The sequence below is a fragment of the Acartia tonsa genome, chromosome 2 (assembly GCF_053477335.1).
Source record: "Acartia tonsa isolate MP-2025a chromosome 2, ASM5347733v1, whole genome shotgun sequence".
In the NCBI taxonomy this organism is placed as follows: Eukaryota; Metazoa; Arthropoda; class Copepoda; order Calanoida; family Acartiidae; genus Acartia; species Acartia tonsa.
In genome coordinates this window covers 26,509,586-26,533,268 of record NC_137261.1, presented here as the reverse complement: position 1 = coordinate 26,533,268, position 23,683 = coordinate 26,509,586, and the positions used below count along the sequence as shown (strand labels likewise).

Sequence of the window (23,683 nt, the reverse complement as noted above, 5' to 3'; positions counted from 1 at the left end):
CAAAGTAACAGGATTTCTCTTAATGACTGTCTGTCTGTTTGTCCGCTAGACTGATATGCCTTGTAAATTAATCTTAAGAGTAAAAGCCAAACGGACATACTTAAATTGTAGAAAACTTTTTAAATTCCTTGCATAGTTAGGTCTACATTTGTTTTTAATTTATCACTTAAACAACTTATTGTAATTGCATTTTTGATTAAATTTTGCAAAATGTATTAATAAGTGTTTTTTTTATGCAATTTATTTTTGAGAGGTGTTGGGTTCGAATCTTGGCTTAATCTGCGTCATCAATAAAGACGTTAAAATTTGTACTTTTGTTGATATGTCATCTGCTCGACATAAATGGTAATACTTGGAGAATGCCTTGGCCAAGAAAAAGCACAATTCAATATCATGCACGGTTTGACAAAGGTTGAGCAATCTAAATGATGGCTGTCAGCAATTGTTGGGATGCCAGTGGCTTGGGACCTACTTTAAAGTTCTGGCTCTTTGTTGTAGATAAATTAGGAATTTAAAAGAAACGTTACAATTTCAATCTTTAAATCAATTCTTTTTCAAATGACAGAGAAATAAAAAAGCACACACAACTGATTAGAGAAATTTAAATTCCTTTTTGCATGACACTATTTAGTCTCAAATTTCATGCCTCATTGGACAACGAAAAGTATTCTTAAATTGTGTTTGAAATAACAAACTAATAGATTACATAACACATTAAAAGCAAGCTTCTTAATAATATTTGACCGTCTGTCCATCAGATTCTTTGTGGGAGCGTGGTTATTTCTGATCCAAGTAAAGAGATATATTTTAAAATTTCGTTGAATTTATATGATTTCAAACTTTCCTGAGAAGCTACTTTAGGAAATTGTATATAATCTAAAAAGTCACATTTAATAAACACAAGGGGGGGGGGAAGTTTTGACACATTTGCGTAAACAGGGAGTATAGGCTTTATCTTTGGACTGAGAGGATAGGTTATTAGGGATAAAATCATTCTTATATGATGAATTTTCCCAAGTTTTAAGATTTTTTTGGATAGGCCTCCAGGTTCCGGAGCTCCAGGCCTCCAGGTCCTCTCTGTACAGGTAAAAATTAAAAAAATAATTTTTTTTTTGAAGAGTTAGAATTCAACCTATAAAACAAAATATGCATATTTTTGAATGTTATTCACATATTTGAAGAAAAAAATGCATATTTTGTTTCATAAGTTGACTTCTAACTCTTCAAAAAAAAAAATTTTTTTTTCATTTTTACCTGTACAGAGAGGACCTGGAGGCCTGGAGCTCCGGAACCTGGAGGCCTATCCAAAAAATCTTAAAACTTGGGAAAATTCATCATATAAGAATGATTTTATCCCTAATAACCTATACTCTCAGTCCAAAGATAAAGCCTATACTCCCTGTTTACGCAAATGTGTCAAAACTTCCCCCCCCCCCCTTATTATTTCTAAAAATAGTAAAATTTTTGCCTATCAATTTTTACAATTCTACTTTAAGAATATTGGTTCCTATCTCAATGTACTATTTCATTGGCTTAGTCAGTTCAGTTTGTGTTAGACACACATATTCTACATTCAAAAAAAAAGATTTTTATTTTAATTTTTAAAGTGAGTTATGGAAAAAAATAATGTGAATAACAATTACAATTATACAAACAATATTTATAAAAGTATAGTAATCAAATACAAATTTAAAGTTTAAGTGAAGAAGTTGAGAAAAGGGAATTTAAAATTGTTCATATTTATGAGTTCTTAACATGAAAACCATGCTAATAAGTAAATAAGGAACATTTAAATACTAGTTTGTATTAAAAGTAAATTTAACTATTAATATTGATGCTTAATTCAAATTGTCTTTTTTACTTAAATCTCTTTTTATAAATTTCCCTAGATATATAAATAATCTAAGGGTACCCGTTACTAAACAGGAATAATCTAGTTAGTCAATGCGACTCATATAAAATATCTTAAGACTAAAGTCAGTTGCGTAAAGATTTTTAGCTAGTGATAAATGGTTGGAAAATTGTAAACATAAAATTGTCGGGAGAAAGCAATTCAAATATTTTTTTCCTAACACAATTACACAGGCAATAAGATTAATTTAGAGAAACTCTTATAAAACATTTTTACTACAAGTATGTTTTATTAAATACCCATAAAAAGTTATATAAAGTATAATATGAAAGATAAGGTATTGCCGCCTTTTACTACTAAAAAGATAACAATTCTATTGATCAGTCAAAATTTTGGAACTACAACATATTAGTCATCTTTACATATAGTTGTAATCAATATTCTACTTTCTAAACACAATTTTGTCAGATTCCTTTACCTAAGACTAAGATCTGGATTTATTAATTGGTATATTAAAAGGTATAACTGAAAATAGTGTTTAACTATTATATTAACTATGAATAAAGGCCATTTTAAAATTGAAATTAGTCAATCTACATACAATCTTAACATAAATTGTAAATGTGTTTGTTAAATTGTTCTAAAAGTTAAAAAAATGTATATTTAAAGAAAATAAAATGTGAAATGAAGAGAAAAATAAAGCAGTTATAAAAATGTGAAAGAGCACTCATCCTTGTGAAAACAATAACAAAAACAATCCTTACATAACAATCCTTAAATTATTTTTAAGGAGGCTTTTTGTTGGGTTCAAAAATGTATTGCATAAATATAAAAAAAATAGTGAAAATAGTTGATATGGAGAATTTTTAGTTTAAGCAATGAAAAAATATGTTAAGGGGTCACTCCATCCAGACAGAGGAAGTGCAAGTCTTAGAGACAAGTGCAGCTTTTCCATCTACTGGCAGTGATACTGATCATTATATTGATTCCAATCATCCAGTAGATTATAATCATGTTAATACACCTGTTAAAAACAATATTGAACAGAATTACATTAATGATGATGGTATTTTAGAAACTAGTTTTGATTATATTGAAAATATTAATGATATAGATGATCCTTTATCTAATGATCCATTAGAAGAAGAAACAGCTCTGAATGAGGAGTCCCTGTTTATTAATTCAGCTGCAGTGTATCATAGAAAGCATAAGCAAAGTATTGAACAAGGAGAATCTACTACTGGGTGTTGTAATAATAATGAAGGAAAAGAACAAAATGGTAAGAGCAGCGTCAACTTAAAATAAATATATCAAGATATTTAGAAGGGTTAAAAATAATAATATTTTATGCAGGGGCTGTGATTCAACAAATCAATTCAATTAGAAAAGAACAAAATTTGATAATTTTTGGGGTAAAACTCGTTTTTTGATGTAACCAAAGGGAATTTAGTAAGATGGGAAGAAATGTACGAATTTGGTTGGGGGATATTTTAACTTTTGTGTCTGGTCCCTAGTCCCTAAATATTTTTCTCTTATTGATAGCACAAAAAGTTAAAGTTAAAAATATATGTATTAGTATTTTTGGAATCTTTCGCTGGCTACTTTATAAAAAACAATTTTGGCAATTTCTTTGAAAATGCAAATCAATGTAACAAAGAATAAAATTGGCATAAAAATCTTTATCTTTTTATTTCAAACTTTATTTAAAAGCTATCTAACTCTTTTAGTATTCTATTCTTTTGATTGGTGTTTGGAATTGATACTTTCAAATTTGGATTACCTAAATATTTATATCAAAAGCTTTTAAAATGTTGTTTGAGAAAGAAATTTTTAGCTTTGTTTTAGTTTTAAAAAGGATATGTATTCCATAATTTGTTTATACTGGGTCTAAAATAAACAAACACAGCACATTCCATTCTCTTTACATACAACATTAGGGATTGGGATAAGTTATTTATCACATCGTAAAATAATCAGCTTTCCGCGGATATTAAAATAAAAAGTTACAAGATTAAAACTAGTTTTGTAAGCACTGAGTAGCCAAAGGCCATTATGGGTATGAATGTTATGATTTTTATTTGAATTTTTATGGAAAATTTTCTGAAATACAATGCTATACATGATTTTTCAATAGGCCTGAGAACCGGTTCTAATCAAACAGATTTTTATCGGTTTCGAAGCCTTACTGGGAAAGTATTTCTAAAAAAATGTGTTTAAATAAAGACACAGATTTATATTCTTTTTTGTGGAAATTTTATTTAAAGGGATTGAGATCACCTGGAACAAGCAAATAATTCAAATGCCTTTAGATTTACAAATGTGTCTTCCATTCGCTGGCTTATAATTTCGGATACTTCAATCTTATTGGGTCAAACTATCAGTATCCAAGCTTTTCCACTTAAACCTAATTTTAATCTACTGGATGAGTAATTTTATTTATCATCATTGGGATATCTGAGGTGGATTCTTAAAAAAACTTTTTGGCTCACTGGCTCACTAAAATCAGTGAGGCTCGCAAATTTTTTTTGTGAAAAATCCTCCAAAATCGCAAAAAAAAATTTACAAAAATTAAATAAAACCATAAAGGGTTAGGCATTAACATAAGATTTTGTTTAATTTTGTAGATTTTGGAGGATCGGATTTTTCACAATTTTTTAAAGTGAGCCTCACTGATTTTAGTGAGCCAGTGATCCAAACAGTTATTTTAAGAATCCACCTCTGGTTGAGAAAGTCTACTTTGCTTACTTGATTATCAAATATTTCATTATTACTCAAGAGACATGACTACTTGTATGTCCGTCTGTTCTAATAGTATTTATTTATGTTTTTCCATATCCACATATTTTTAAAGAATTTCCCCTGTCCACTCAAGCTATTTATTGAAAAAATAATATTCTTTTGTCGTTTAAAAAAGTTATTTATCTGTCGAAGGAGAAGGTAGGCGGCAGAATAATAACCTAAAACCAACATGCCTATTAAATAACAAAAAATAGCCTAAAACCAACCTGGATCCCATGAAAAGATTTCCTTAAATGGAGAACTCCGTTGGTTCAGAATTTATATTTTTCGTATAAAATGACCTTTATACCATTACTTACATAAAGACGTATAAAATAATGTATAGATTGGATGCGCTGAAGTTGTAGGAATCTTCACCAAACGTTCAGCTTTATCCTATTACATAAAGTAGTAAGCTTTTTTTTGTCTGTAGCGAAGGATCTTGCAGTGAAGATTCTTAAGGGTCCCGGGATGGTTTTAGGCCATTGCATTTTTTTAAAATAAAAAGTATGGATTGGTCTTGGGGTATTTTTCTGCACCTCCATATCCCTCCGAATATAGGTCCCCTAGATTCTAGTGGCGCAGCCATTAGTATTTATGATAGGAGCTTACGGACAAATTAGGAGTAACTTAGCTACAAAAAAATTCTTTGACATTTTGTTAAGATATCTTTTTGCGATAAGACCTGTAGATAAGCTTGATAAACAATAATACCCTTGTTGATCATAATCCAAGCAAGTCTACATTTTTAGCTACTCGAGTATCTTAATGCTATTTTTGTTATTAACATCACAATGTACTTGTTGCTTTGCCCCTAGACTCTAGGGTAAGGCAGGATGGTCATAAAAAATCTAAAACCACCCAAATACATGTATTATGCTTTCCTGAAAAGTACAGACAATTAGAAATGCATTTTCAGAGATCTTTAGCTTCACTCACAAAACATCAGTTCTTTAAATTATAGGATATGACAGTCTGTCTGTCCGTCTATAAATTCGATTTTCCCTTTACTTTTTTGTATTTCCTTAATTTTGAGGGATTTATTAAAATTACAGTGTCAGTCAAATTGATTTCTAGTCGCTTTATCTTTTATAACTTTTATATTTTAAGTTTTAATAAATCAAAATACATGAGCTGTGCTTATTATGGCCAGTATTGTTCTTGGTTTTATTTGTAATTCATTTCTTAAGTGCGCCTAATCCTGCATATGCACTTAATTATCCGTATAAAGTAAAAGTTCTTCAAATTTTGCAGCTTTTATTCATATTTTTTTTAGAAAAAGACAATTTTACGCGTTTGAAAGTTTTTGTTGCTTAGGTATAGGATATGTTTTCCCTACTACACTATGATTATGTCTTTTTATCAAAATTATTATAGTTAATCTTAAGCTTAATGTGAAGAAGCACATTAAGTTAAAGTTGATATATAAAGAAGAAAATATTTTTATCAAGTTACGCACCGCGCCGCTTCCTATAAACCCTCCCCTATGTATATGACACATCTATCACCCTGCATATTTCGCGCCATTTTTGATTCCCCCTTTTCCCCCACCCTTACATACGCACGTACTCTCGTGCACTCATCATCAAGGTAGAAAAATATTTTGTTACACCCCCCCCCCCCCACTCCCAGACATTCTTCCGTTTAAATTGTATAAACTGGGAGTGTAAATAAATTGTAGATTTAGATTTTATCTTAAAAAGTTAAAATCTTTAAATGACAATAATTTAATAGTTCAATATTTAAAAAAGAAATGAAAGTTTCGCATTTTTTTAGAAAGTCAAAGTAAGCCCTTAAAATAGAAAATGAATATAAGTGCTTGAAATAAAATATGTTGCAATAAGAAGGTGTGTACTATAAAGTATATATGGCTTAATGCTTAGCCCGTCTGTATCAAACTGCCTAGACGTACCTTCCCCTTTCTTTCCGTTACTTATAGCAGACGAACTAAGTAAGCCGTGTGTGTCACTCACGACTGACTTAAGGCTCAGTAATAATATTGCAATATTTATAATTGCCATAAAATCATATGTGATATATATAGACACATTTGTTTGTGTTAAGTGTAGTGTGAAAATATGCAATATATATTATTCGTGAAATATGATTAAAAATTATATGCTATTGTTAAAAATGAGCAAAAGCCAATGAAATATGATCACTTTTTATGGCATTAGTCAGTGAATTCTTGTGAAATTCTTGGTAGAAAACAAACCTGTTTTTTCGAATATTTCAATCTAATGTATTTTACCTTTTGATTTCTTGCTTTAGAGAAATTATGTTAAGAAGTGGTAAAAAGACCAAAATTTAAAAGATGAAAAATTTGTTATTATATTAAGAAGCTATGGCTAAAAGTAAAGGTATACATATACTTTAATTTATATTGGCTAGTAAAAATATTATTTTTAAAGAAATATTTTCTATTTTAATTCTATAAAATGATGTAGGTAATTTTATTTGTATTTGCTACAAACAGAATACCATTTTCTTATCAACAATTCTATTTCCGTTTCACGTAATTCTAACACTGAAAAATTATAGTTATATGCTCATATAGCCTTTTGGGACTTAGTTCTAATTAGAGGGCGCAACTCCTATTTTTCCCTCCTGACAAAACCCTCTGCACACCCCTGATTATATTTTTTAATAAAATAATAATTAGAAACAAAAATAAGATTAATAAAAATCCGTTATTTTTTTCTGAAAATAAAATCCTCGGGGCTTTCCATTTATTCATCTTTTTGATAAAACAATAAGAAACAAATATGAATTTATTAATAATAAATAATCATAGAGAAGTCACATTGGTCCAAAATGTTCTTATGATAAGAATTTTTTGATTTAAAAAAATCTTTTTTTATTTTTCAAAGTTAGTATTAAAAAAGCTTTCTAGATCAAAAGCAAGCAATTAGGATAATTATCTCAATAAAAGTCACAGGATGTCTTTTTTTTTGTGTGTGTCTGTTTATCTTAATATTCCCCACCTTAAGTGCCCCTAGAAGCCTCTAGGGGCGTAACTGCTAAAAAAAATAAATATAAGAACAATTGACAAATAAAAAACTGCTGTGACAGAAATATGAAGAATTAATCCTGTGTACAGTTTAGTGTTCTATCATGCAACATGCATGCATGGTTCTTATAGTCCTGTCTTTACATTTCAATAACATGACAGTAGTAGGCATGCTGTGGTGAGATTTATATTATGATAACAAGACAGAAATTTATCTTAATAAACCAACCTGAAATCTGACATTATCTGAGTTCTATTAAGAAAATGCCACTGGTAGATTTTTTTATGATTCACTTACTTTTGAAATGGATACAATAACCTTTAAGGATTTTAATTAGAAATATCCCAATGAACTTTAGTAGTTTTCAAACATAAATAATCAAGAATATGAGGATGATATACAAGGTCATTCAAAAATATTTTAGGGCCATTACTAATTGCCTCTTATGTTTGAAAGATTTTAAGAAACAACATAAATATTAACATCTGTGAAATATTATCATAAACTCGAAATTATCAACGATAAGATATTTTAATGAAAAATATATACTTTTGACATGATAATTGAATATGTAGATTCTATAAAAAATCTTCCAAGCAGAAAAATACAAATATATCTAATAAATAACAGTATTTAATACTTTATTTTAATATCTATGGGCCCCACCCTTAAAGGCCTTCTGGAGCAATTAAAGGGGAGGGGGGGGGGGGTGCTCCTCATGTTTTAGGGATGATTTATCAGGGGAGTGTTAAGATGTTCAAACAGTTAGTAAGATCCTTTTGTACAAATAGACAAACATTATATGAGGATACTTCAAAACATACTTGACTTAATAGAAAAATATTATTGGTTTCAGTTTTTTTTGTGTAAGATTCTTAATAGAATATTATTGGTTTTAGTTTTTTTTGTGTAAGATTCTTAATAGAACAAGAGAGTAGAGAACACATGAAGAAAACATTCAGTTTATGATGTGATATACTCGCTGTAGCATGATTAACAAATATGTATTCTATCAATTGTTTTTGGACTACTACAGGTAGATGGGCAACGTAAATGGAATAGATTTTCTAGTATGGCTTCGAAATGGATCAATATCCGCTGGATTAGAACTGGTTCTAAGCCATACTGAAAAATCATGTATCATATGGTATTATATGCAGTTTTCTACGAATATAGAATGTACAATTATCATATCAAAACCAGTTTTGTTGACCCATGTCTTCGGCATCTCTAGATCAAAACTGGTTTTAATTGTAAATTTTTATATCTGCGGAAAGCTGTTTATAATACGATGCGATGAATAACTATTCTTGATTGGATATTTGTTTTGTTAATTAACATTTTCTTTTGCTATGTTTTGGATAAAAAAATAACTTTATATTGATTCTTTGGAACACGTTTATCAAAATAAAAGTTTCCATATACTGAAACTATACTAAACTTAAATCTGTACGTCTGTAGGTACAGTGTTTTTCAATTTATGCATGAAATGATTTATTAATGTCGCCATACTTGTTCTTCCTTAGTGCAATATGAATCATTTTATTACTTACATGTTTAATATGATCTAAATTTACGAGATAAGATAATAATTGAATTGATGCTTACTTACAATATTATTGGAAGTAAATTGCAAGTCACTGCAATTTTTCTGCAACGTTGTACACTGCATATTTTACCCGCACAAACAGCAAACATCAAAGCTATGATCAAATAGTTTAAAAATCTTAGTATTTTCCCTATTAAAAATCATTAAAGCATGGGATTATGAACTGACCCTTTACCCCCCTAAACAATCAAGTTTTGGCTGCCAAAAAAAGAAGCTTAAACGTCCTTGTGACTGTCATGAAAAGTTGTCAAGTTGCCTCGCTTCACGTGAAAAATGTGCAACAATAAAATTGTTATGATCAATCAGCAAGAGTGTATTCAGGAATGTTTGTCAAAAATATTCTTTAAAAAAATAGGTATAATTTTTAGACATAATTCGCTAATAGAAAGAATAAAAATCAATTATCAAGATATTAGTAACGCCTTAGCCCAAATGTGAATTGCATCAAAAAATGGTTGACCCCCTAGAATTTTTACACCTCTTTTGAGAATGTTTTTCTAGGAGAGGTTATAACTCAGGGGTGCCTCGTTCTCATAACTAACACCCTGAGATATGTTCACGTTCACTTGAAATTTTTGACATTTAGCCTCCAAGAGATTAGAGTAAAACACTATAGATCTGTTTCCAAGAGTATAAAAAGGGGTTTTATATTTCAATTATAAGTTTTTTAATGATTATGATTATATACCTATAATATGACTAAGTCTTATGATTACTAATATCTAAGTCGTCATATATGACGTTATTCATTTAAATATCATTTAATGTTAGAAAAAAAATCAAGTTTTACATGATGTAAATAAGTATATGTTGACAATGGATATATAACACGTGGATATTGCGACAGGGGAATTTTGTCAATGCGTTTCTCTTCGGTTAGGGAGGGGATGGGGTATAGTTATATGTGGGGAAGGGATCGTTTTATTAGCCAGCTGGAAGTATCTTTTTATTAGAGTAGGCGAAAATTTGTTGCAATATCCAAGTAATTCTATATCCATTATGTTAACTAAAAATATTTCAAATATGATTATTATACATATATATTTATTTATACATTCTTTCTTGAATTTCAACAATTAGTTTTTTAAATTGGAGTATTGGGGTTAAAAAGGACATTTCATTACAGATTATGTATAGATTTAGGCTTTAATAATTTCTTTTAGTATTTTAGATTTAATACTTTTTTACATCTTTAATTCTTGAATTAAAGCAAGATTTTAGGTTATATTAAAAATAAGGAATTTTTTTTGTTAGTAGTGATAATATTAACATTTTTACAAGCATTAGGAAGTTTTAGCGATTCCCATGAGGATTAGGTTTTCAATGTTTTTAGAATAAAAAAATGAATTATTCTAAAAATAATGTTCCAACAAAAAATTAAAAATCTTCAAATGTTTTCAAAAACATCATGAGAAAAAAATCTAATAATGATAATCTTTCTAGTGCTCCATGTAAAAATATATTTTACGTCATTACTTTTGTTCATTAAAAATTAATGTCATGAAGTAATTTATATAAAATTAGATCCAAGAACCAAATTAAACAATCATTATTTGATCAAGCACAAAAAGTAAATATTACCTAGGGCATAGTTATTTTAAAGGGTTATTATATATTGTATAATTATACTTTTTTGGGAACCTGTAATTGTACAGTAATAGTACTTCAATTATTTATTAATTAAATGTTGGCTATTTTTAACAAGTGGAAGCGCCTCTAGCTTTTAGTAGAATACGTAAGACTGGTTTCTATGTGAATTGTAAATGAATAATTTTCAGAAGGATGGGGTTAAAAATGAAAAAAAACATACAAGAAGGACAATTATAAAGCTTTCTTAAAAATTGAACATTGACAATCAGGTTCTAAGAGGGGGGGGGGGGGGGCGGATATGCCACTTTTTGAAACCAAAAATAAAATGCGCATGATCTCATCCCATAAAAGAGTTACAGCTCTAAAATTCGGCACAGTAGTTGCTTTTGTGGAGAACAATATTGAACTGTGAAGAAACGGCGGCGGAACCGCCACTCCCACCGAAAGCCGCCGTTCCCCGCCAAAATATTTAAGGCTTTTTTTTGCCAAATTAGACATTTCTCAATCATCTGGAGATAAACTTTTTTTTCCCATAAAAATTTCCCTTATATTTTCACGTGACACCTTAGTATTTTAAACATGTTTTTATGAAAAAAAGGTTATCTCAGATGGTCAAAAATTGTCTATTATGGCGAGAAAAGGTAAAAAAAAATTCGGCGGTTTTTGGCGGGAGCGGCGGTTCCACCGCCGTTTCTTCACAGTTCCAAATTGTTCTCCACAAAAGCAACTGCTGTGCCGAATTTTAGAGCTGTAACTCTTTTATGGGCTGAGATCATGCGCGTTTTTCTTTTGGTTTCAAAAAGTGGCACATCCGCCTCCCCCCTTTACACTCGAACATTCTAACATACATAAAACAACATAGTACCTTTTTTAATACGAGGACTTTAAACTGAGAATAAAACTAAGTTTGAGTTACAAAACAAAAATTGAATTATTTGGGTTGAATATTTCTGTCCCTAAGGTTATACACTTTTTCAAACTTTGGTCTAACAGAGTATTTAACTGTTAGTCAAATCAGTATTTATGTAAAAAATCCTATATTATTTACTACATTTTTGAGCGATTGAATTTCAACAATATATGCAATATTGAGAATTTCTAACATTTTTAAAATAATGATATATAGCCTTTTAAAGCATTATATTGATTTTTAAAATATGTATATGCATTTAATATTTTTGCTAAATATTTTTAACTTATTACCTGTAGAATTAGGTACTATTTATAATAAAACATCCCAAATTAAACATTATATCATTCTATATCCTATGTAGCTTAAATATATCATATGGAAGTTCAATTTATTTTCTAATCACCTATACCTGAATTTATTTACGAAGCTAATCTATAATGCATATGTGTAGATTCTCTGTACCAATGAGCAATGAGTGTAGGTATAACTTACTTAGTCTGTCGGTCGGTCATGCTGCAAAAGACCATTACACATGTCTATCCTATTTATTATGTGCTTCGCTACTTAAGGATGTTGTCATCCTTGATTCATTGTAGTCTTTCTAAGAAATATTATGCAACTAATTATATTTATTTGTTTAGAGCTTCACCGGGACATTATTGCCAATGACCAACCCTATAACAAGAGATTCAACTATGCAGTAAGTATTTTTTATATAGTGGTTTCCCTTATAGTGCCCAGTGGAGCACAGAAACACCTTATTTTCAAATCAGGAGGGGGGGGGGGGGGGGTGACATTCTTTCGTATTTAGGGTTAAGAATAGAAAAAAAATTAACCTCCCCTCTTATTTTCAATTATTTCACAAATAATGGGGGTGGGTGGGGGGGGGGGGTCTGTATTCACTTGAAGACACTTTGAAGACAGCACCGATTTAGTAATAGTTGCGTTGATGGTCCGTTCTCAGAAAGGGTTTCTGTAACATTTTAACTTTTGTTTTAAATCCGTAATTTCAGAGAGTTAAATTTTTACAATCAAACTACTTTATGAGTAGTAACTAGTAACTTTTAAGGTGACCGAACGCTAAATCCAAGTTTTGACTTTGCCGAGTTACCAGGGGAGCTAAAGTTGACTCCTCTTGGATGTTAAGGTGTCTATAGAAAGCTATTGACATAATAAAGAGAAAATTCTAAATGACTTAGGATCTTTCTCTCACCCAGCTCCCACCAGAAAAAAATCTGTCTCCTTATAGCACCCCACTGTATCATTTTTGGCCAATCTAGTCCGACAAATTGTAAATTGAAAAGCAGAGATGGTAAAAAAACAGGTTTTTTTAAAAAAGAACAAACCAGTTTGTTTTTTTTTGGTTTAAATCGGGTTTATTTTTTATAAAAAGAACATTTTTTTTTGTTTTTTTTTAATAATATCCAAATTATAGTATTCTAATTTAGTATAAAGTTGAAATTTTATGGAACTTATTGAATGTTTTAACATAAATACCTAAACAATGTATAATGATGCATTTAAACTTCTTTTAGAAAAATTATTTGTCTTTAGAAAAGTATTAAATTGTCTAGATTGTCTATTAGGTATAATCACCAAAGTACAAGATTTAAACTATTAAAAGAATTTTTTATCAGGTATTTAGGTTTTTGACACTAATTTACTGTATTATTTACATTATAAAAAGATATAACTGGAAAGATAGGCCTTTGTATAAATATTTTTTTTAAAAACCATCCCCACCTTGTTTTGTTTTTGTTTTTTTAAGCTTGTTTTTTTTGGTTTAAACCACTTGGTTTAAACCAAGTGGTTTTTTCATGCCAACTGAAAAGACGCATAAAAAGAACAAAAAAATCCGTAATCTGTCCATTTGTTTTTAGTTCTAATACCTATAGTTTTTAGAAGTATTAAAATTAAAATCAACCTAATTAAGTATAAGTATAATATTTTTTGTTGCAAAATATTTAAAAAAATATATTTATTGAGTTAAGTTTTATTGTACCTACATGATTAAATCCATGTTTTAATGCACTTACACGCTCCAATAGTTTGTGAAAAAAGATAGTACATACATAGAAAAGGAAAGTGTTTTGAAAATAGATAATCAATAAATAGAATATTAGATAATAATTTGCAGAGGGAGAGGGGGCAATGGACTGCTTATTGCACTAGTCCTCAAAGTCTTATATTTACGTTTTCTTATTCGATGGCTCAACAACCTAAGTTAAAAACAATAGCAGATCGATAAAAATTTATGTTAACTTTAAAAAAATTAGTTGTCTATAGTTCCTTTTAATAAGAAATACACATATATAGTGAATATTATCGTTCTACTACCATTTTAAGCCTTAAAACACACACTTTTACGGATTTTACCCGCAACCTACTACTTTTCCCTTTATATATAATGATTGGAGATATACATCAATTTATCGGCCATTGTCCTATCCCTTTTGATCCCTGAATAGTTTGTGGGTTAATCAAAGGATGAAAAATCCAAGGAAATATTTTTTCTCTTATTCATTCGAATAAGGTGGATAGGAACCGGTTCTCATCCATACGAAAAAACTATGTCTAGCATCGTATTATATCCAGCTTTCTACGAATATAAAAATGTACAATCAATCACAAGATTAAAACCAGTTTTTTTAGCCGGTGCTTTCGGCACCTCGGGGCTAAAAAAACTAGTTTTAATCTCATAATTGTACATTCTATATCCGCGGAAAGCTGTTTATAATACGATGCAAGAAATAAATATTCTTACACCCAAAATATTATATTGCAAAGAAATAGTTTAACCCTATACAACATATTATATATATTTTTTACCCGGAAACCAGTGGTAAGTTTTGCATTCAAGATTTATTAAAGCCAATCATGCATATAAACTGAAATATTTGCAGAATTTTTAACAACGCATATTATATTATTATTATGTTTAGTGTATTAATCGCTTTACTTTAGGCTACTCTTGCAAATTCATTTGGCTAATCGCTTATAACCATCCCAAGACTTTTTAGAGCTTTCTTGAAATATTACAAATAATTCGGACCAGAACTTTCCGAGATCTAAAGCCCCAGACAAAAGAAACCTTACTACTTTATTTCATAGGAGACCTTCCTAAACCAATAAGAATTCGCCTTTGGCATAGAGGCTGTTATTAATTCGCGAATTCTTATATCACATTGAAAACGTTAGGTCAAAAAAATTCTTTTTCCTTAAAGTGACAAAATTTCACTTTTCAAAACAAATGTTAAAATATCTTTGCCTTCTTAGAAATATGAAAAGTTGTATACGTTTACTTGTCAGTAGACGAGAGATAATTGACATCTACTTTTCTACAAAATATTTTTATCATAAAGTGACCCATTTTAGCTCTTCTAGACATTTCTGAATAATGCAAAGTACACTTTTAAAAGCGTAGCTTTTCTGTAATTAGGGCCCGTCCGCCCGGGACATTTAGCTCTTTTCGTTTATTTAAACAGGTTAGAATTGTCTTATCGATTTCAAACTGATCATGATGATTCCTGTAACTATTAGAAACCGGTTCTCAGCTGCTACTTTAAAATTAAGGAATAATAATGAAAAATTACAAAAATTTTCTACGACTATTTAAATTAAAAATCATAAAATTAATACCAGTTTAGTAAGACCAGGTCTTGGACCCCTCTGGGCTAAGAAAACTTGTTTTAATCTTATAATTTTGCATTTTGATATCAACGAAAGGATGTCTAAATATTGCTTGGTCCTTTGACAATTTGCTATGTGTATTGTGTAGTCATTTAAAAAAAACTGAATAACTAAAGATTATTTTTCTTTCAGAATAACTACATCAAGACCTCCAAGTACACCCTGCTCACCTTCCTTCCCTTCAACTTGTTTGAACAGTTCCAAAGAGCAGCTAACTTCTACTTCATCTGTCTGTTTGTACTACAGGTACTGAGCTGGATCTTTAAATTATTTTAGTGGTGAGCCAGATCGGGGTGAGCCGAATTTCGGCCAATCACAGCGCGGCATTTCATAAAAATGCTGTGCTCTCATTGGTGGAAAGTTGGCTCACCCCGATCTTGCTCACCACTAAAATGATTTAAAGATCTAGCTCTGCATTATTTAAATCGTTGTCTGTATATTAAAGTACACAATAGAGGGAAAGGGGTTAAATAACTGTATGTCCCCACCCTGTGCAGCCTTTTAATTGAGTCATTGAATATCAGCCATTAGCGTCGGGACTAATAACACAGCCACGTCGCTACAAAAGGCAGAAAACAACTTGCCAGCAGACGATAAAGGTCCCCACCACTGGATCAAGAAAGTTGTCTGGGTTAACCATCTACACTTAATACATTTATTGTCAGTCTTGTTCATTAAACGAATTAGTACTTTGAGAATTTTTAAGCGCAAAATGTTGCTACTAGTACGTTTTGGCTTGTTATACAAACACTTTTTTTGCAATCATTAAAAGTATTAACAATATTTGCTCTTTATTGCGAGTTAAATCAAATAGTAATATTTTTTCCAGTATTGCTCCAAAACCGATTAATGTCCGCTGGATTAGAACAAGTTTTGAGCCATACTGAAAAATCATCATATTACAGACAATTTTCCACAAATATAAAATTAATGATCATAAATTTTTTTCAATTTTTTATATCAATATCCGCTGAAAGCTGTCTATAATTCCTACGATGCGATAAATATCTATTATAGATTTTCCATTTTCAAGTAGATTCTTTTAATGATAAAAATGTTTTATATGTAACATAAGTAAAACGAAAATTGTGACGTTAAAATTAATGACGTACTATACAGGAGGAATCGTAAGGGATAGGACAAAGACAGATATATTATTAAACCCCCTGATTGTGATATAACAAAATTACCCCATGTGTAGACTAAAACTATTTGTAAAAAAAATTGGAGACTTTTGCAACAAAGCAGTTTTCGTTATCTTTATGGAAAGATTGTAATCTTAACTAAAATGTTTTTAAAACAATAAATTTTGGAATTAAGTAAATTTGGTGGGGGAAGGAATACCATTTTGAGCCTGTTGTAACCCTCAGTTGTATTATTTGGAAGCTAGTTGTGTATCCCAGTTATTATACTATGTTGTCTATTAAAATGTACAAACTACCTAAATAATATTGAACTTTAAATTTGTTTACATATTTAGTAAAAAAAAGATTGACTCACTTTTAAATCATATGTTGTTGAAAGTATACTTGCAAAAAATCTAACTTCCACTATAATAGGGCTAGAAAAACCCTTTTTTATTTTGAAGGCATAAGTTTTGGTAAAAACAAATCTTGTTTTTTAGTTTATTTTTAATGTTTCTAATGTCACAACTTTACACCATTAAGTTAATCAATAAAAAACATTTATTACAATCATTAAACAAATGAATAAACTGTTTTGCGCAATAGCTAAATAAATTGTACACGAATTGTGTATTACCCACATATTATGAGGTATAAAAGGTTAGAATAAAGAAGAATTTTTTTCATTTCTTATGGTTTTTGAAATATAAAGTGAAAAATAGGCAATAACTGTAGCTTTGTACAATCTAATAAAGATTCAATATTACAAAAAGTTTTTAAGCCAACGAATGGCTAAACAAGTTAAATCAGTGGAAAAGTTTTATTTACAGTCCATTGTCCCCATCCTCCCTGCACGAAGGCCCGAATACAAAAAATAATCTATTGTATGATTTCAATTAATGACATTTACTATTTGTATAAAAAAATATTAATCATCTTCACATAATAAAACATCCATAAGTAGCAAAGCACAAAAAATCGTGGATTTAAATATAAAAATAGCCAAAAACCTGCTAAAAGGCAGTCCTACCTCCATGGATGTCTTATAGTTGTTTGTTATCGCTAATGAAGGGAATGTTGTCAAAAAGTTTCAGCCTTTTATTTTTTATAGGAGCCGAGAAAATAACGTTTTCCTCTATCCGTGTTTTACGGACAGACGGACATTTGGAATAACAGAGTAACTTGGTTACTAAAAATGTTTGATAAATGTTGTAAACGAATTAGCAGGGTAATTTCGGACTATAATCTGTAACATTTCTAAAAAAAACTTATTAATTATAAGGATGACAATAAATAAATAATATTGGCATTGCATTACATACAGGAAGACCTTCGCCAAACAGAGAGGGGACAGTGGGCTGCTTAATACAATAGTCCCCAAAGTTTTATAATAACGTTTTCGTTGACTTAACAATTTTGGGGACTACAGAGATTTTGGTTGGTTGATTTGTTAATTTGAGTGTTCAAGAAGTTTCTACCCTTAATTTTAATCTATTTTTGTGTATCATCATTGGGAATGTACATTAATTTATCGGCCAGTGTCCTATCCCTTTAGATCTCTGAAGTTTTCCAACAATGTCCGAAAATCTTTTATTGAATAATTAGCATAAATGGTGTTGATTTGTTAACATAATATATTAACTAATTTCATTGCCACGGAAACGCTTTCTTTATCAGGGATAAAGGGTCGTTAAAAAAACTCATTTTGTTTATGCATTTCTTGCATATCTGTTTATCGCAGAAGAAAATTGTCTGTAATCCGATAGTATGTTTTTTTTGTCTAAACCTTAAGATCTCATAAACTACTGAACCGATTGGGTTCTCTTTTTTTAGGTAAGCTTCACATAGATCATGTGATGGTTTTGGGCTATTCTGTTTTCAGATATAAGTCTTGGAATTGTTTGAGGCTATTATACTGTCCTTCCCCTTAGAATACAGAGCGTCTATATGCTAGTGGCGCGACGCTAGTTTAATAAAGCAGAATCGGCTTCGAGGCCTTACTAGATTTTGCCCTTCCTCGCGGCTTGTAACCAATTTTTTTTCTCCGAATTTTGTGCCGTAAAAAAGTAAACTCTAAACTGGATAGCCTAAGCAAATCAATACTAGGATCAATACTTTTAAGTTCAAATTATTGCTTGGAACTACCCTTTTGTTCTATTTTTATCCTTATTGCTTCTTATGGCTAAATTTATAACTCTTTTAATTAGTATAATTTATATTGCTGCTTTTGACCTTCAATTTTATTTTTCAACTTTTCTTATTGTTGAAAGTACTTTAAGAAGTGTTAATGTCAAATGAAATGGCAGGTCATCATAATATGTAATTCCCTTAAGTAATTTTATTTATCCTTTTACAAGATTAAAGTGGTTAATATTGTCATTTGTTAGCGTTATTTTTGGCTGACATCGCCCTTAGCATAATTTAAATTTGCTTTTGTCAGAGAAAATTCAAAAAGTATTATGTTTGTAGACCTTTTTTACTTGAAAATAACTAGGCAAAAGCTTTCCTTAGATACATGTATATACAGATAACTACCCCCCCTTTTCCAATGACATTTTTCGTCTGTTAGAAAGTTTTTTTTTGGTACTTGGCTGTGTTAATATTCCCGACATCGTTGGTTGTTTTTGATTGTCGGCAATTGAGAGTCGGCACAGGTCATTGGGATAGGAAAATACAGTCATTTAACCCCTTCGCCCTTTAGTGTTTTACTCTAATATTTGAAGTAAAACGAATTAACAATTTACTAATGTTTATATTTTCTATTTCAGCTGATTGGTCCCATATCTTCCTTGACACCAGTGACGACAGCTGTCCCACTATTTGTTGTACTTACTGTAACTGCCCTCAAAGATTTCTATGATGATCTGGTAAGAATTTTAAAACATATTTTCATTTAGTATTTTGTCCGTATGTCTTTTGGGGATTAATAATTTTTGCATGTTTGTCAATAAGTTTACTTTGAAAGATAAATATTTTTACACAAACCAATTTTTTCAACTGTGAAAAACTTTTTTTAAGCACCTTCGGGAGGCTTTCCATAAGAGGTATTATCCATGCGGGGCTTCAAACCTTTACTTAAACTAAAATGACTTTATGTTGTTTCTAAAGGCAAGAATTTGCTTTGGAACTTTTCATGTCGCCTTTGTATTTATGTGCATGTAATGATTTGAAATATTTGGTAAAATGAAATCGGCGAAAAATATTCTTAAAAGCCTTGGTTTCTAATGGCTTTTGTTTTATTCAGCAACGGCACAAAACTGACCGGAAGGTCAACAACCGCCAGTCCATGGTTCTTAGGGATGGATTTCTCGTCGAGGAAAAGTGGCATCGAGTACAGGTCAGTAAAATAGCTTTTCTGCAGCATGATAACTATAAACCAAGTGACATTGGAATATATTTAAGTGTTTATATTACATTAGTCCTAAAAGTCTAAAAATAACGTTCTCTTATTCGTAAGCTTACAACCTTGGGAATTAAAATGAATTTTGATTTGTTGGTTTATTTAGTTAATGTCCAAACTTTACTTGTATCCAAAGTTTAAGTGATTCAAAAATAAAATTGTAGCTCTGATTTGTTTTCATAATACTTTACTTAATCTAAACAAATTGCCTTGTTTTCAAAATTTAAAAATTATGCACGAAAAAAGTGCTTAAAGGTTACAATATTTTGCAAGAAAAATATGTAAACTCATTTATTAGGAAAACAAATATTACATTAATTTGTCGTTGTTAAGTTACAGTGTATACCTATAAATGATATTATTCACCAAAGCTAAAGAAATCACAGAGGGAGGGGACATTGGACTGTTTATAACACTAGTCCCCAAAGTTTTATAACATTTTCTTATTCGTTGGCTGAACAACTTTGGGGACTTTCAGTGGTTGGTTCATTAATTTGAGTATTAAAATGTTTTCACCACTCATTGGTATCTATAGATGGGTTAGTTTTGTGAATTATCATTGGGGATGTACTGTACATCAATTTACATTGTCTTATCCCTTTAGTTCCCTGTAAAGAAATAGTTCCGTCCGTACATCCCTAACGTAAAATAAGTATTTCTATGATCTTTATATTGATTTCAAACTTAGCATGATGATTCTTGTGACAATTAGGTACTATTGAACAGTGTAACAGCTTCATGGTCATTGCCAAAAAGTCTGTACGTTTCATTTCAAACGAGACCTTATTGAGTATCCTGTGTCCAAATGATATTGCGACAGATTTACACCATATTCCTACATAACATACCTTTATTGAATAACATAAATAGGAAAATACCATAGACGACTGCCTATGTAAATCAAACATTTTTACATGGAGCACCAGACAGATTAGCATAAACATTATTGGATGTTTTCATTGAAGGAATATTTTTCTCAATGTTTTGCAGTTAGAAGATCCTTTTTTAATGCATTTAAAAACATTAATAAAACAAAAAAAAAACGTGAAAAAAACCTAATCTTCATTAGAATAGCTAAATTTTCTAGTGCTTGAAAAAATGTTATTGTTTCTGATTTTTTTTGTTAGTAGTGAAAACATTACCTAAATAGCTTTTTTAATAGATTTGTAAGAAATAACCTATTTTATTCTGTTATTACTGTACATGTTTATAAAACAAGGATGAACTAAAAAGGCGAAGCTCACAAATTAATAATCATAAATTATTTTTTGCATTGAATGCTTTTTGTTTTATTTTAGTTGTATTGCGTAAAATAAACCTTACATTCTATGAGAAAAATTGTGTTACTGCCAGACTTACTTACATACAGAGTCTAATTATACAAATGCTTCGCTTTAAAAATGTTAAATGTCAATATCTATCAATTTATTGGATCTCTTTAATATGATGTATGTTTTTTTTTGTTTCATTGACAGAGTAAAGTTTGTATATGTATGTAATATGTATCACAAGGATTAATATTCTGTAAAATCAAATTAAAGTCATACAGCTAATTTGAATTATCCTTATAACTTCCCTATTTTCTTAACAACTAGTTGTCACTCCCCTATAATCTAGAGGCCAATCGATGGGGAATAGTGAGGTCACAATAAGTAGCTTAAAATCATTCAAAGAATTAAATTTGAAGGTTAAATAGCCTAAAACCACCACAGGACCTATTTGAGCTTTAGACAAAAAACCTTACTACTTTAATAATAGGACAAATTTTGCCCCCTTGCACATATATAGTCCTTCCCATATTTATTTTTGTGAAATATATTTTTTGGGGGAGGAGGGGGAAGTGCTATATCTCTATACGGGGTTTATATAATCTCCTAAAAGTAGACTAAATCAGTGACAATATTAAACATATTTAATTTTTCTAATACATATTCTAATTTGTATGATATTCTGTATTGCATGTTATGTCAAGTAAAATGAGATTACTTGATAAAATATCCAACATCATTCAATATTGGAACTCATATTTATATATAAAGGATCCAGGACAATCGCAGGAGTGACAAACGTCGGAGTGGACAAACGCAGGAGTGTCTAAAATATTAAGTTAATTGGGTTTTTCTATACAGGTTAGGTTAGGATAAGATTTTAGCATACAAATAAGCCCATCGCAGTGTTAGGGCATTTAAAAACCTTTAAATGGTTTTAAAAAGTTTAGGTTAGGATAAGCGTCCACTCTGACGTTCATCACTACAGCGTTTGCCCTAGGAACGAATAAACAGTATCTGCGAAACTCAACCAAAGTAAATTCATGTGGGTAAGACAAGTTTGAATGTTGATATTTTGCCAATAAGGAAAGAATATTAAAAAAAAATCTACATAAACCCAAGCCAAATATATAAAATGATAATGAACATATATATATACAATCATAGTAAAGCTGTACATATACTATAAGAGGAAGGGAGGGAACATTGGGTTGTTTATTACAATAGTCACAAAATTTTTAAAATACAATTTTTTGTTCCTTTGTCTGACAACTTTGGGGAATTTTAATAAATTGATTGATTGGTTCATTAAGTCTCGTAAATATATGTTTAAATCACTAATTGTAATCTACACAAGGGGTAATTTTTTGTATCATTAATGGAGATGTTATTGTTCACCAATTTATCGGCCAACGGCTTATCCCTTTAGATCCCTGTTTTTCTATACATAAACATAATATATGTATAGTGTATACCCAAGGTTAAGGGAATTTTGGTATTTCCAAGGATAAATACACTAGAATACAGGGATAGGTAAATGGAAGATAAATTGAGTTTTTAACAAATCTGCCACTGATATTGAATACCTTATTTTATACTAGCGGCTTCGCCCCTAGCCTCTAGGGGCTTTGCCCCAAGAGGTTTGATCAAACCAATATTTCGTAGTTTAGATTTACAAGAAAAAGGAAAAATTTTTTTTTTTTTGGGAGGGGGTAGTCGACCCCACTATTTTAATTTTAGTTTTAAAAAGAAAATTTTTTTTTTTTTATTTGGGGGGGGGGGTATTTTTCATTTTTGGGGGGGGGTTAGGGGTGTCCCACCCCCCAAGAAAATAGTTATAAACCTTCCTGGGAACTATGAGAAGCTACCCTGTAAAGGAGAACCCGATCGGTTCAGCGGTTAGCGAGATCCTTCGCTACAAACAAACAGACAAACACACAAACACACAAACAAACAGACAGACAGACATCGTTCTACTTTGTATTATAGATTTACAGAAACCGGTTTTGATTGGGTTAAAACTTCTTTCATATTCATTTAGCCTACCCTTGCTTCCCTACCAAATGCTAATATACCAAAATGTTTGAAAATTACCTTTTTTTTTGATGACTAACTGCTACGTCACTATGGGCCTTTAACGGCCCTTGAGTGGGGGGGGGGGGGGGGAGGGTCGACCACTACTCCAAAATCAATGTGGGGGTGGGTAATTTTTTTTCTAGGGGCGAGAGTGGTGGTTCTCTCACCCAAAATAGTTATAAACTTTCCCAGGACCTAGAAGAAGCTACACTGTGAAGGAGAACCATGTCGGTTCAGCAGTTACAAAGTTTTTTTCGGTACAGACAGACGGACACATACACTGACAGACATAGGTCTTTTTATACATAATATTACCTAGATATTCAGAAAAATTCTTTAAGTTATTTCCAAAGTTTTATTTGTCTTTTATTT

At 30.4% G+C, this 23,683-nt stretch overlaps 1 protein-coding gene across 8 annotated transcripts in view; it reads left to right on the top strand.

Moving 5' to 3' along the window:
• ATP8B (ATPase phospholipid transporting 8B) overlaps positions 1–23,683 on the top strand; it is a 65,842-nt gene that overhangs the window by 2,973 nt on the left and 39,186 nt on the right. For 6 of the 8 annotated variants that reach the window (XR_013875563.1, XR_013875550.1, XR_013875559.1 and 3 more), the window contains exons 1-5: positions 1,994–3,131; positions 12,395–12,453; positions 15,576–15,689; positions 19,336–19,434; positions 19,812–19,904. Coding sequence is in view for 3 of the 8 variants with exons in the window: in XM_080150151.1 (XP_080006277.1) it covers positions 2,741–3,131; positions 12,395–12,453; positions 15,576–15,689; positions 19,336–19,434; positions 19,812–19,904 (756 nt within the window). In the remaining 5 variants the exon portion in view is untranslated. Of the gene's footprint in view, positions 1–1,993; positions 3,132–6,850; positions 6,991–12,394; positions 12,454–15,575; positions 15,690–19,335; positions 19,435–19,811; positions 19,905–23,683 lie in introns of those variants that run through there. The other 2 variants (XM_080150173.1, XM_080150168.1) reach the window with 2 other exon arrangements.